This window comes from Gymnoscopelus microlampas (genome assembly GCF_963454915.1).
Source record: "Gymnoscopelus microlampas genome assembly, chromosome: 23".
Classification (NCBI taxonomy): domain Eukaryota; kingdom Metazoa; phylum Chordata; class Actinopteri; order Myctophiformes; family Myctophidae; genus Gymnoscopelus; species Gymnoscopelus microlampas.
The window spans coordinates 28,636,747-28,652,594 of record NC_139960.1 but is presented as its reverse complement, the minus strand read 5'-3'; the positions used below and the strand labels follow the sequence as shown (position 1 = coordinate 28,652,594).

Sequence of the window (15,848 nt, the reverse complement as noted above, 5' to 3'; positions counted from 1 at the left end):
AGGAGAGACTATGTGTGGACTATTGCTTTTGATGTCCCCACAAACATAGCAAGACAAATGTAAGTGTTTGAGAAGGGAAGCAATGCTATATAGTGCCTTTTCCCTGTACAAAACAGGACACATCTTCTGCTAACAGGCAACTCATGCATGAGACCTGTATCTCTCCCTCAGCCCCGGTCGGCCGCGTTTTAGTGGCGGCGTGCTAATAAGGCCACCAGAAACACCAGAGCACAGTGTCACACAGAAGGTCATCGGTGCACTCTCTCCGTGTAATGTCATCCCGGTGATTTTAAGGTCCATTAAGGTGGACAGCCTCTTTACTCAGCCGACCCCCTCTCTAATGGCGATCAATATGATAGAGGCAAGACCACGATTATTAAGCTCCGTGGAGTCTCGTCTCGTATAAGCTACGTTCGACCCCCTCCCAGTCCATCTGAAGGACCTCACAGGAGCTAATGATAGCTGTGAGGAAAAGCGAGAGGAATTCCAAGGGGAGAGGATTTTTTTTTCTTTTTTTTTTTCTTTTAGGAAAAAAACATATTCCTTTTCATCTTCTTCACCACGGACTCTCTCTTCTTCACCGTTCGGATTGTCAGTCGATTTCGCCCAAGGACCCTATTAACCCGCCGAGTGAACCTTCGGCCCGCTCTCAAGTAGCCTCATTTCTGCGTGTGATGAGAGAGACGGGGTCAGGCCGCTTTTGTCCTGAACCGAGTCCGTTGCGACCTTGTCCGTACAGCTCCCCGGGGGAGGCAGCGGTAATGGCGTTTCCGGTCGACATTATAGGGCACGGCCACGGTAGGGCCAGCGTGTGTGAAAGACTCCATGAGCGAGAAACAATTACCTGATAATCTCCGCTGCGTTGGTCAAAAGCCTTTCTTTCCGATGCACGTTCATGCATTGTCAAGCCACGGCCCTTCATAACAGTCGAAGGGGCCAAATCCATGGTGCCGAAATTGCATGTAAATATAGATTATTTTCTTAGCGATTATTCAATCTATTACTTTTTTGATTAATCGAATAATCGAGAAGCACCTTTTATGAAAACTTGTTTTACTTTTAGATCAACAAATCAACAACAAATAACCACTTAAGCCCTATATACTTCGACATGCAACAGTGTCACAAAAATAGCGAAAATTGCCGATCTACAAGCTCACAACACATCGTCTTAAAAAAATAAAAATAAATAAAAAAATAATTTTCCCGCAAAATCTATAGTGTTTTTTTTTTTTTACATAATCACCCCTATAGTGTGTGTGAAGATTCCAGCTGGTGAAAGTGACACAGCTACCCAATGAGGGAAAGAAATCAAATATCCCATGAAATATAACACCATCATGGATGTAGCCCATCATAATCCTTAATCCATATTATCACCGCGGCATGTATTATTAACGCAGCACATCATGCTTACGTTATTGCATTACCATAATGTCATTATCCATAACACACATAATCATAATCATTAGAGTACAGTAATGGATAAGTTAATAAAAAACAATGAAAAATTAAATCACGCAACGCAACTTTGTCTTCCATTAAGAGCCCTTAAGAACGATGTAATGGAACATAATCAAATATCTTGATCTTGCACTGCCTGCCATATGGTGTCCCAGTCCTCAGCGTCAATTTAACTCGGAGGGTCTCCAAATGGGAACCAAATGGACCCGTAAGGGTCCATTTGGTTCCCATTTGGGGACTCTCCGAGTTGAATTACGGACTGAGTATTTTACTACAGTATGTGTATGAGGTACCACAGCTGTGAATGTAGGGCAGCCAATTTCAGTGGGCCGAAAGTAACTAAGTACATTCGTTCAAGTGCTGTACTTAAGTACGTACAGTATAAAGTTAACTTTATACATAGGCTATTCGAAAATAGCAAATCTACAAGCTCACGTCGTGCCACAATGCAACACGTTGTGAGCTTTTAGATCTGCTATTTTAGAAATATTTTTGACAAATTTGAATAAAATCTGTGACTTATTGGGCCGTTCATGTGGAGCATTTCTTTTTACTTTGGTACTGTAAGTACATTTAGATTCCAGCACCTTTGTACTTTTCTTCAATTTACATTTTGAACGTCGGCTTTTTACTTCCATATTGTGGAATTGATTATTTAACTCAAGTAAAATCTGAGTACTTCTTCCACCACTGATGTAGGCAGTGGTGTAAAGTAACTAAGTACATTTACTTAAGTACAATGTTTCGGTACTTTTACTTCACCGGAGTGTTTCCAATTGTCTATACTTTTATTCTACTCCACTACATCTCAGAGACAAATATTGTACTTTTACTCCACTACAATTATTTGAAAACTTTAGTTACTAGTTACTTTGCAGATATAAATATATTACATCATAAAACATTAACCACTTCAGCCCTATTTTACACCTAGGCTATTTGAAAATAGCCGATCTACAAGCTCACATCGCGTCACATCGCGACACGTTGTGAGTTGTGAGCTATTTTCAAACATTTTAGTACTTTTACTTTTTGTACTTTAAAGGGATATTTCACTTTCAAAAAAACTTCGGGTCATTTTATCATCTACTCAGGCTTTTGTGAGCCCCCCAGACAGTTTTTAGATCAGACACGCCCCCTTCCTATACAAACCCATTATAACTTCAAACTCAATCCAACCCTGCTAGATTCATCAAAAACACCCGTCCTTGTTTCTGCTGACTCACCCTGCCCTCCTAATACGTGAGGGGGCCGTGTTTTTTCGATAACTTTTTTCATTTATTTTATTTAATTTTTTAATTGTATTACATTTTTTCATTTTCCCAAAAAAAATATAAAAAATAAATGAAAAAAGTTATTGAAAAAACACGGCCCCTCGCGTATTAGGAGGGCAGGGTGAGTCACCAGAACCAAAGACGGATGTTTTTGATGAATCTAACATGTTAAAAATGGAGTTTGAAGTTATAATGGGTTTGTATAGGAAGAGGGCGTGTCTTATAAAATGAATATCAAATATCTAAATAATGAATCAAGCAACTTAAAAACGGTCTGGGGGGCTGACAAAAGCCTGAGTAGAAAATAAAATGACCAAAAGTTTTTTTGAAAGTGAAATATCCCTTTAAGTACATTTTGATACCAATACTTTGGTACTTTTACTCAAGTCAAATTTTAATTCTGGAATTTCACTTGTAACGGAGTACTTCTTGCAGTATTGGTACTTTTACTTAAGTAAAACATTTGAGAACTTTTTCCACCACTGGAAGTAGGGCAGCCAATTTCTCGATCAACCCCCCCTAACCACGGTTATGTTGGCTTTCCTCCCCCACCAGGAACATCTGAACAAGGGCAGCCATGTCTGAGGGGTGAGTGTCACGTCTGTACAATGTTCATGCCTGTGCGTCTCAAAGCCGTCTATCAACTTAACCATGTCCTTGTCGGTATGGAATTGAGGGCACAAAGTGACATGCTCTCTCTCTCTCTCTCTCTCTCTCTCTCTCTCTCTCTCCCCCTCCCCATGTATTTCTGTGTCGTCGGCCATCTTTGAATGCAGACCCGTAAGAAGAATTTCTGGATCTTTGGCTTGCCGTCCCTAAACGTTGCACCTGCTGCATGTTCAGTCTTATGACTGTTTGGATGGATGCCAAAAACATGAAAACAAAAGCCCCACATTACTGACTTGTGTTGTAACTATATTTAGGTGATTGATTGCTGTCTGGCACAGTGGTTCTCAAACTTTTTCATGTCAAGGACCCCCAAATTGACATGTGTTTGGCCGCTGACCCCCATCTGAAAAGATTGAGTGCCAAGCTGTTGAAACATTTTTTATTTATTTTTTGAAAATAGCAGCTCTACAATGTAAGGTTAAAGTGGTTTTAAGCTGATGGTATATTAACTCATTTTGCTGGGGACCCCCCAGACCCCACTTTGAGAACCACTGTGCTAGCAAAACTAGCTTATCATTTCAAAATAATTGCATGGTGGTTATAATGGCATTTTGAGTTCAACTCACACTTATGCAGTAAGTGTTTTTGTTTGTTAAGGTGTTAAATAGTTCTATATTCTGATAGAAATCATTGCTATAGAGTGTTTGTTCAGTAACAGGGGTCTCTCCCCGTCTCTCCAGCATTTTAGTAAACAGAAAATGTATACCAGTTTTATCCAATCAGGAGAGAGAACTCACAGGACAAACAAATAGTATGAACTGGAACAGCATCAACAAAACGGTAAGTGACGAATGGGTTCTCTCTCCTGATTGGATGAAATTAGCAACCCACCTGAAAATGTCTATTCTGTTTATTAAAGTTGTTACTGAAAACACTCAATATATAGTAAATGATTAGCCTACTATCAGAAAGTTGAGCTTGAACTTTTTAAAGTGTATTATGCAGAAAAACAAAGTGCACTACCTTTAAAAGGGTGTATTTAAGTGCATATTATGCATCATGTGCTTGTGTGTGTGTGTGCATATGGATGCATGGTGTGTACACCTACACTTTCTTTGTGGAACTAAAATCTAACTGGGGTTGGTGTGCGTAGGCCTAACTCTTGACAGCTGAAGTCATAAAACAAAGACCAAGAGCTATCTCCTCTGTTGCAGAGAAAACAAAGGAAAGAAAAATTCAGAGAGAGACTGACCACAGCAACCCGCCGACTACTGCTGAAGGTAAATGCACTCCGGCATCATCAGTCAAAGGTTCTCAAAACATTTTCAATGCCAGGATCTGCCATGAGCAAGATTAAATCGGTTACTGGTTCTGAATATTATCCTCGGGCACTAGGACCCTGGCATACATTTATTTGCGATACTTCCGTATAGACAAACACTGTAATGACAGCGGAGCTACAAGAGGTGTCGCCAAAAAAAGACAACTAAAATGAATGCTACGTATGACTTGAATAAATGACCTTTCCTAATTGACAGGGCAAGCTTCTGAAGAGAGCCGAAGTCTTGTTGGCCGAGGAGCAAAAGGCAAAGGTTATTGAGAGGGAAGCAGCAATAAATGAAGCAGCACCAAAACCCAAACTCTCTGGCCTGTCTGTCAAGGATCTCCAGGTACTCGCGACGTGTTAACATGGTTGATATCGTCGAGTAGAACTCCATATAGTGCAGGGGTCTATAACAAATTTTCTGGCCAAGGACTACTTATATTAGCTGAGAGAGAGATGAAGCAGGGACCGCCACTACTTACATATGTTTGCCGGCACTATCATCAGTGTTGTGTAAATTAAACGTTCTGTTTCTTTACACCACTTTGCTAATATGTTGAGTTAATGTTAATGTCTATTTTCAGACATTTACATTAAAAAAGAAATTCCCATCATACAAAAAATTGGTGGCCCCATGTAGTAACTATAAAGCGGGGTTCAGGGACCCTCAGGGTTTTTTGAGGGGGTTCCAAATTGACCCTTACAGATCTGTAAGATCTGTTATAGGGGTCCTTGAAATTAAACGGTTGGCCTATACGGTCCCGGACCCCTGTTGAAGACCCCAGCCCTAGTGGAGTGATGCACTCACAAGCTCACATACTGTAGGCTACTGCTCTTTGATGCTGCTATTTTTTTTCAGGTGGCATAAGGGTTATGAATGCAAATCGCCCCGGTCGGGTGGAAACCCTGTGTGTCCAGAAGTGGTGTGTGTGTGTGTGTGTGTGTGTGTGTGTGTGTGTGTGTGTGTGTGTGTGTGTGTGTGTGTGTGTGTGTGTGTGTGTGTGTGTGTGTGTGTGTGTGTGTGTGTGTGTGTGTGTGTGTGTGTGTGTGTGTGTGTGTGTATATGTACAGTATATGTTACAGGGAAATTGGCATTCAAGTGAAATTGAAAAAGGAGCGCTTGTTTTTACCACCCACCCAGGCAATTCTGTAGAACCAACGCTAGAGGGCAATGAAGCCACACGCATGCACATGCCTGTGTGTGTGTGTGTGTGTGTGTGTGTGCATGCGCACACACATGCACACGCACACACGCACACATGTGTGTCATCGTGGATAGTAACCCATAAAAAGATCTATTCTCCCCCTATCGGGTTACAACTCGGACGGCGCTGATTCGACTAGCAGACCTTCGTCCGGTCGGCGCGGGCACTCGCGCCTGGAGGAGCTTGGGCGCGTCTCCTCGGCCTCAAGCTCTGCTGAGTCGGCGCGCCTCCGTCATGGACAATAACTATTATCACGCGCGGTCCGCGTCGCATCAAAGCCCCGCCTCGCGCCTCTTCCTCCTCCCCCTCGCGCCGCCTCGTATCAAAGCCCCGCCTCGCGCCTCCTCCTCCTACTCGCTATATGTAGAGGTCAACAGTGAGGGACTATACACATGTAGCCTGGTAAACCCTCCCTCCGGAAAAAATTGAGGAGTGTGGGAATGAGATTTTCCGAAGGGAGGGGCTTTACCAGGCTAATACACATGGGCAGTGCTGGACAAAATACTCAACCCCAGTACCTGAGTCAAAGCATAGATACTCCTGGTCAATGTTACTCAACTACAGGTGAAAATTGCTCAGTCAAATGTGTACTTGAGTTGATTTACCGGAGTACTTAATTTTACAACCTCACCGGCATTTTACTTGTAACAGGCTAACATTGTGGTATGTTAGAATATTACATTTCTGTGTCAGCAGGGTCCCCCAACAGTAAAATAACTAGCTAATTTCACAATGCCAACGGCCATAAAGAAACACCTGCAGAGTTCCCAACCAGTTAAAGTATAAGCGGTATTCTTTGCTATAGAATGTTTGTTCAGTAACAGGGGTCTCTACCTGTCTGTCCATCTCCCTAGTAAACAGGAAATACATTTTCATCCTGATTGGATGAAATTGATATCCCAACTTGAAAATGCATTTGCAATGTGTGCTAAAGAGGTGGAGAGACGGGAAGACCCCTGTTACTGAACAAACACTCTATTTAGCCATGATTACTATCAGAATATAACACTATTTAACACTTATTTTAACAAAAGAAAACCACTTGCTGCGACTTGAAGCCTGATTTATACTTATACTTACTTATACTTATACTCATACTGTGGTCATGCACGCTGAAAATAGCCGATCTACAAGTTGTAGGCTACATCAGCTCTCTTTGGCACGATCCATACATTAGCCCTGCAATGTGACAGGGGTGTGTCTGTGTTTTTGTTTTTGTAGAGATTTCAAGCATATCCAAAACATGTTTTTTAAGTGTACATATACACACACACACACACACACACACACACACACACACACACACACACACACACACACACACACACACACACGCACAGGCATCCTGCCACCTGCCTCGCTGATGGCTGAACGTTCAAAGCCAATGCTTTTACATAACGGTGTTATGTAAAAGCCCACCCCCCCCCCACGCACCCACGCACACGCACACTCACGCACACGCACACACCTACCTACCTTATTGCCTTCAACATTCCTTAAAGGAGGGCTTAAAGGGGATTGGGTCTGTTCTCTCTTCACAGGAGCTCTGCAAGGATTTGCACCAGAAGATCGACACCGTGGATGACGTGCGCTACGATATGGAGCTGAAGGTGGCCAAGAATGACAAAGAGGTATATGGGTCTTTGTGATGGAAATGATGAGCCACAATAAAACCCCATTTAGACTCTGCCGTACGACGGTGCGGCACACCCCCAAAATAGATGATCTACAACAGTGATTCTCAAAGTGATCCAGGGATCCTTGACAGGGTTCCAGGGGGTCCCCAGCTAAATGTGTTAATGACATCAAAATATGTTTAACCACTTGAACTCCATTTTGTACATCGGCTTTTGAGCTTGTGGATCTGCTATTTATTTCAAAAACGTTGAAATAAATGAACACAAGTCTTGTGTGGGTATTTTCAGATGGGGGGGGGGGCAAATACATATTAATTTGGGGGTCGTACATGAAAACGATGTACAAGCTCAGAATGTGGTGTGTCCGTGACGCCTTCTGAGCTTGTAGATCCTGTTTTTTCGGAGCGTGAAGCCGTCATACAACGAATTGCAAATCACGCTCTAACTGTGTTATTGATGGGCGCTTAGTGCACTGGCGGCTCACCTCAGGTAACCCGTGTGAGCCTTTTGTAGATGAAATGGCCCCGCTCTCTCATTTCAAAGATTATATATATTTATGTCTCTCACTCCGAGTCCGACCCAAGCGGAATTATGACTTTCCATTATCTGAACTCATTGGGAAACGCAGAGGATCACATCAATCCTACGTATAAAAGCCCACGTCGGGTATTCTTTATTGCACAGGCTCAGTGATGTGTTTAACGAAATAACACGCCAAAGACCAGGTTTTTTTTTTATTACTCAGTCTTAGTGATGTGTTCTAAGGAAACACATCACTGATGCTGACACTGGTCTTTGAGAGAGAGAAAGAGAACTAGAAATATAGTATTGTGGTTGTATCCTAGGGCTGGGCAATTAACCCAACATATTTCAAAACCGACATTTAGAACCATGCTCCACCTCTGGCGACAAAGCGGGGGGGAAAAAACGTTTAATGCAAATCCCTTAACCCATTAAGACCGGGAAAAGCATCTGTCATTTTAGATTTGAACTACTTTAACCATTATTTTATACTTTGGCTATTCAAAAATAACAGATATACAAGCTCATAGCACGGCACCGAGTGCCGCACTACAAACTTGTAGATGTGCTATTTCTTTTTTTTTATCGTGAAGATTTGTGCAAATCTTTGAATATAAATATTTTTTAAGCGAAAATTTTTAACTCAAATCTTTGCTTCTGGGGTCGGTGTAAATACATATCATTTTGGAGGTCCTTAACATGAACAAGTTTGAGAACCACTGATATAGAAACATAGGTTTTTCAGAAAACTGTTAGGATTTAATTTAATATTAGGCCTAAATCTGTTAATAGGATCCCTGGCACACAATTATTTCAGATGCAGGTGCGTGACAAATTTGTATCCATTTGGGGGGTGAAAATCTTTGAGAACCACTGCTCTACCTTTCCTGTGGGGGAAAAAAAAGCCAAGACAGAAATTCTCTCCACCTTGCCGACCCCCAGATCGAGCAGTTGACTGCCAAGGTCATGGACATGAAAGGCGCCAAACGTCCCAACCTGAAGCGCGTGAAGAAGGCAGGGGTAGACCTGAGTGCGGAGGCCAAGCTCACGTCCAAGTCTGACTTCAAAGCCAACCTGAAGACTGTCAAGAAGGAGGAGGAGAAGGTGAGTGGGGGTTGTTATAGTTAACTATGTTATAATATGGCATTCTCATTAACACTAAATATGTTGGAAGGATGGAAAAGGGTGTTTGAACAGCTAAGTCTGCCCCGTTCTGTTAATATCACATTGATATAATATCATTCACCATATTGATATATCTTGATATTCTAAGATAAAAATCCTGCTATCTAATATAAATATCTAATATAGGCTACATGAGGTGTGTATAATATATTAATATAATAATAATAATAACTATTTATATAGCACTTTTCAAAACAAGAGTTACAAAGTGCTGAACAGCAGTTCAAATAAGAAATAAAATATATAAGTAAGGTCAAATAAAACATACACATTTAATAAAGCATAAGGAAATAACATAGTTATAATTCTGATAAGCAATAAAGAAACACATTGAGCAAACTAAAAGGAGACCAAAACACTTTGGTCTCGTTGCCCACATCAACAAACAAACAGATACTGACATACAGTACGCAACACAATTATGGCATATGAGGTGATCTAGTGGAAGGCTTTCCTGAACAGATTTGTATTTAGAAGTGATTTAAAAGATGCCAGAGAATTGGCTTTTCTGATTGCCAAGGGTAGGGCGTTCCATAGCCTAGTACGGCAAAAGCCTGATCACCCTTTGTGACTAGGCGTGTCTTGGGGACCTGTAGGAGGGCCTCCTCTGAGGATCTCAGGCTGCGGGGTGGATCATAGGGAGGCAGCAGGTCCGTAATGTACTGGGGGGCAAGACCATTTTGGGCTGTAAAAGTATCTTAAAATCAATTCTAAAAACAACAGGAAGCCAGTGGAGAGTTGCCATGACAGGGGTGATGTGGGCACATTTTTTAATATTGGTCAGAAGCCTGGCAGCAGCATTTTTGCACCAATTGCAGGCGAGAAATGGACTTGTGGGTTAAACAGGTGTACAGACCATTACAGTAATCTAGGCGGGAAGTTATAAAAGCGTGTATGACGTTCTCTAAGTCTGCAAATCTGGACTTTTGCAATGGAGTTGATAAAAGCAGGTTTGGACAACTTTTTTGACTTGGACATGTGGAATGTAGACAGTTCCCCAAATACAGACATCAAATAGCAGCAGATAACAAATATGCAGATGTGACATTTCAAGATTTACAAGCTGTGACCTTGCAATTCGTCTATTTTCGGTGGCCACACTGGTATGTAACTAAGTGTAAGTTAGTTACATACCAGTCTTAGGTACAAAAGTTATTTAAGACTAATTTACACTTAGTTACACACCAGTGTGGCCACCGAAAATAGCCGAATAACTTGGGACTTGTACCTAAGTACAGTACTTGAGTAAATGTACTCGGGTTGTACACTGCTCATTGGAAGTCTATCGTCATGTTTTTGCTCCGGGAATGACTCACTCTCTTCCGTGTTCTTTCTTTCAAGGCAGCACGTTTGATAAGATGCAGCCACAGTAGCATTTGAAATCAAAGCAGCACGCAATATTTTCTGCTGACCCCCCCTCGCCCTAAAAAGGAAATGACATTTGAAAAATATGAGGATTAAAGGAGACCTTGCCCCCAATTCTGAGAATGTCACCGTGTAATGGAATTGGCATACATGCGGTTTAAATGTAATGTAGTGCTATTCTCCTTCGGTCGCCGATCCTTTCTCGTAGAAGGTCATTATTGAGGCGCGTGTGTGTGCGAATGTACTAATCAAACATGTTGGTGGCGTGAACGCCTTTCTGAGAGAAACTTTAATTCAGGAAACCTTGTATGTCCAAAACCGTTACTTTTCAGGATTTGGAGAAAAAATAACCGTCAGTGTAGTCATTATTGAGTCCTGTTCATACTTTTCATTGGTTCGATATTTATTTAAAAAAAAACACAGACAAACTGAACCTATTTCACTATTTTCAGAAATAGCTAAATTTGCAGATCTACAAGCTCATGCAATGCAACGAGTTGTGAACTTGTGAGCTTGCCGAGCTGCTGTCTTCGCTTCTATTGTGCGGCACTCCTGTACGACAAAGTAGGGCACTTATTTGACGAAAAAACATAAGTTGAAAAATGGAGATACAAGGTTTCTGCCTGACAGCAACGATATAATTGTTTCAAATGTTTCGCCATTATGCTCAAATGTTCTGCTAAGGAGACATGCAGTGTAGCTGTCCCTGTTTCCATGACTCCCACCACCACTCAATGTCACACTAAATGTCACACACACACACCCACACACCCGCGCGCACACACACACACACACACACACACACACACACAAACCCAACCACCCGCGCGCGCGCACACACACACACACACACACACACACACACACACACACACACACACACACACACACGCACCCACGCAAGCGCGCACACACACACACACACACACACACACACACACACACACACACACACACACAAATAATGTCATGCATGCACATAATGTGGCTTGCGGACAATGCCACACGCTAAGTTAACACACATGCACAAATTGTCACACACACCAACACACATGCAGACCACATGTTTGTTAAGGTATCGGTAACTCACCCTATATCCTCTGTCTGCCTGTCTGTCTGTCTGTCTGTCTGAGTGTGTGTCTCTCTCTCTCTCTCCCTCTTTCTGTGTGTCTATGTCTGTCTGTGTGTCTCTCGCTCTCTCTCTTGCTCTCTCCCTTTCTCTCTCACCACCACAGAAGGAGGAGGTGACAGACTGGCGTAAGAACGTAGAGGCCCTGTCCGGCATGGAGGGCAGGAAGAAGAAGTTCGCCCAGACATAAAGACATCAATAGTGCACTCACACTGTCACGAACCTGAGTGTTAACTCTGAGAGCTTTGGATATGTCACAGTAAAACCCGGTGTGTGCATTTACTCTAAGTGTAAGGCCAATGTTTACACTTTCTGAGTTGAATTAACACTCTGGATTTTGCTGTGTCTCCTTTCTGTGCTGTGTGCACTATACGCTGATTAACCACTTGAACCCCATATGGGTAACTGGAGTCCCTCAGGGCTCAATACTAGTGTATTTTCTGTTACTATGGGTAAAGCTTTCGCTGAAAACAGCCGATCGACAAGCTCACAACGCGACGAGCCACAATTCCCCACAATTCCCCCACAATTCCGATGCTGGGGTTTAAGTGGTTAAGTAGTCTAATAAACATCCTTTATTTTTCCTTTTGTAAGATTGCGTGCGGTTTGTTTTTGACATTACGATTTGTATACGTGATTTGAAGTTACAAAAACGAACAATGTGTGAATGTAAATCAGTGGAGGTGGCTTCTCCATGTTTGTGTGTACTGTAGGCAGCAGTTAATGAACGGATTGATTTACATGATTATAATAAAATATTAAATGAATACACAATCCCTATTTTGGGCATGTCATTAAAGGCGAAAAGTGTCAAGAAATGTCAGAAATAGTGAAAATAGCTGATCTACAAGCTCACAAGCGATCAGCTATTTTTTTTTTTTTTTGCATGACACTTGTGCGTAAAAACTTTAAAATGAAGCTTAAGTGGTTAATTTTGAATAATCAAAAAAGTAGGCTAAATAATAGAATAATAATTAAGAAATTATTTGATAATTGCAGCCTTATTTGTGAGTGATGGTACTTGTTTAACCCTGGTTCACCTGTCTTTGGTTTGTTGCTGAGCTCTGATTTTGAGACATCTTGTTCTGAAAATAATGTTTTTTTCCTGCCATAGCCTATAAGACCCTCTCGGTGCCAAAATGCATTTCAGTTCTACCTATATGACATGTGTATACATACCAAAAGAGCAGGTGAAATAGCTTCAGTGTTAATTATTGGAAAAATAAATCTGTATTATTATTACCAAAAGTATCTGTTCACGATGCTTTCTCTCGTGCACTACTAACTTTAGCCTGTGGGTGGCAGTATAGGTTAGGATGCTGAAGCACCACTGAAACACTGGGGATGTGACAGAAACTAATTACAGTCACCTGCTGCTCCACCAGGGGCTGTCTGAGCCGTGCAGTGTGTTTGCTTTGATTTGTCACCTCTAAATGGAACACAAAAGTCAGCAAATAAGACTTATTGAATTGTATTTATTACCTTTTAGTTTAAATGAGGACGGTCCATGGGGAGATTAGGCTTATGCTCTATGAAGGCACATGGTGCAGATAAGGAGATAAGGCATACTGTAGGCTTACATGCACACAGTGGTAGAAGAACTCCCATGTTAAAAGTAGCAATGCTGGTCTGCACCTTAAGGGCAAGGCTATAGGCCATATTGTAAATAAATTGGGCCTCTTCCATACTTCCTTCAGAGGTGTTACCAATGATGATACTAATGAAGGCTTTGTTCCATTCGGGTCAAACAGAGTCAGGGTGCAGGGTGCTGGCTCACTGGAGACAATCTGCTACACTAGTGGGTCTCAAAGTGTGAACCAAGGACCCTCATGGTTCCTTGAGGGGGTTCCAAATGGCCCCTTACGGGTGTGTAAGTCTGAGAGTGTACAAATGGAACCAAATGGACCCGAGTTATGGGGGTCCTTGAAAATGTTTTAAAATAAATTGAGAACCACTGTGCTACACTAGACGGAACAAAGCCTTCATTAGTATCATTGGTAACACCTGTGAAAGAACTTGAAGTAAGGAAGATGCCCAATGTATTTACAATATGGCTGCTGTGCATAGAGCCTAACGGTGCGTTTTAACAGCGGGCGATACTGGGCGATGCCGGGCAACATCGCCCAAAAAGATAATCCATCTTTCATCGCCCCCCCGCCCACTTCGCCCGATCGCCGGCTCTCATAGACTTTAATTATATTTTTGGACGATGTCGCCCAGTATTGCCCGCTGTTAAAACGCAGGGTAAGAACTGAAATCCCCTGCTGTCTGCTCTACAATGCAAACTAATGTAAAACAAAAACAAAAAGGCTTTAAAGGGCCTCATTTGGCTGGCCAAATGGGTTATCAGTATATAAGTATATAAGATATTGAACTAAAGTGTGTAGGCCATATCTGTTCATTGCTGTATAGAGTGTTTGTTCGGCAACTGGGGTCTCCCCCTCTCTCCATGTCTTAAAGGAGAATTTTGGACTAAGGTTTTCTTACCTTTTCTATGATATGATATCTTAGGATGAATGGTACAGTAGGAAAATGTCATAACTCCATCCCGGGTCCGCCACAGCTTAAAACGTGCGTGGATAGGCCTTGTGTTATATCGCGCATTTTAATAGTTTTTATTTTAAAAAGGCCTATCCGTGCACGTTTTAAGCCGTGGTGGAACCGGGATGGAGTTATGACATTTTTCTACTGTACCATTCATCCTAAGATATCATAACATCATAGAAAAGGTAAGAATACCTTAGTCCAAAATTCTCCTTTAAGTCAACAGAAAAGGCATTTTCAGGTTGGGATACCAATCTTACCCAATCAGAGAGAGAGAACTCATATAAGACAGGATCAAGAAGTGAAATTGGAAGTGATGACACAAAGAAATAAGCAGACACAATTGGTATTTATTGAACACTATAAATTGAAGCTGATAAATAAACGAGTACTCTCTACTGATTGGATGAAATTGGCAACCCACCTGAAAATGTATTTTATGTTTATTAAAGAGATGGAGAGGGGGAGACCCCTGTTACTGAACAAACACACTCTCTGTGATTGCTATCAGAATATAGAGCTTTAACTTTTTAACAAAAACTTTAGTTTTGAGTCTGACCAAAGAATACCACTAGTATCTGTACTTTACTTGAATTCTTTAATTTTTTTAATACTTGTGAATTTCACTCCACTACCAGACAACTATTGTACTTTTGAATGCTTGAGTAGGCCTATTTACTTTAGTGCGTTCTTTGTCCACCACTGTTTATTTGGCACACAAAAAAACAGCCATGCTGTGTCGGCAAAGAGCCTTCATCACAGCATTTACAGCACAGAGCAGCTGTAAATGCTCTCTGAAAGTTGCTGGTTGAATTCTGCAAGTTGAGCCTCAGATGAGAGGCCAACCAGTTTGACCACATTTGAGAAGTTTGGTCGATGCTGCTGTTGTATACAGCAGATTGCTGCTTCTCAGATTGGGGTCCTTGAGGGGTTCCAGGGGGTCCCCAACTAAATGTGTTACGGCTCCATTTGGTTCCATTTGCACACTCTGAGTTCAGCGTTACTGTAGTGTATGGGGGTCTGTGGTCCTTGAATTTAAAATGTTTACAGCAGTGGTTCTCAAAGTGGGGTCCACGGACCCCCAGGGGTCGAGTGAGGGGGTTCCACGAGTCCCCAGCTTAATTATCATCTTTTTTTTTTCTTTTAACTTAAGTTATTTTATTTATCATGACAAAGGGCCTGGTGTCAGAATCAAACCTGCATGGACCGGCTAGGGCGAGGACCGAGCCTTTGAATGGAACTTGCTCTACCAGGTGAGACCCCCACCCTCTCCATTTGTACACTCAATGGTTATATTTACACTAGATTAGGGTCCCAGAGATTTTCCTTTTTTCTTTTTCACATTTTAACAACACAAATCTTGTATGGTGTTAGCTAAAACAATTCATTTCAAATAGGGGTCCCCGGCCAAATACATATTCATTTGGGGGTCCACATGTAAAGGTTTGAGAACCACAGGGCTACTGCAATGTAGAATTGTTGAATTGTGGAAATGCTAAGATGACAGACAGACAGACAGACAGACAGACAGACAGACACTTCAGGCAAGTTCTCAAAGTGGGGTCTGGGGACCCCCAGGGGTCCTTGGGG

The 15,848-nt window shown here is 41.9% G+C and overlaps 1 protein-coding gene across 1 annotated transcript; it reads left to right on the top strand.

The window, feature by feature from the left end:
- Positions 1 to 4,160: 4,160 nt before the first annotated feature.
- On the top strand, positions 4,161 to 11,920 carry LOC311039610 (troponin I, slow skeletal muscle-like; the record flags this gene model as incomplete). Its single annotated transcript, XM_084049549.1, has 6 exons — positions 4,161 to 4,187; positions 4,562 to 4,627; positions 4,886 to 5,017; positions 7,418 to 7,507; positions 8,978 to 9,139; positions 11,821 to 11,920. The coding sequence occupies 6 exons, from the start codon at positions 4,161 to 4,163 to the stop codon at positions 11,902 to 11,904; spliced, it is 561 nt and encodes a 186-aa protein (XP_083905675.1). The 3' UTR covers positions 11,905 to 11,920.
- Positions 11,921 to 15,848: the final 3,928 nt, after the last annotated feature.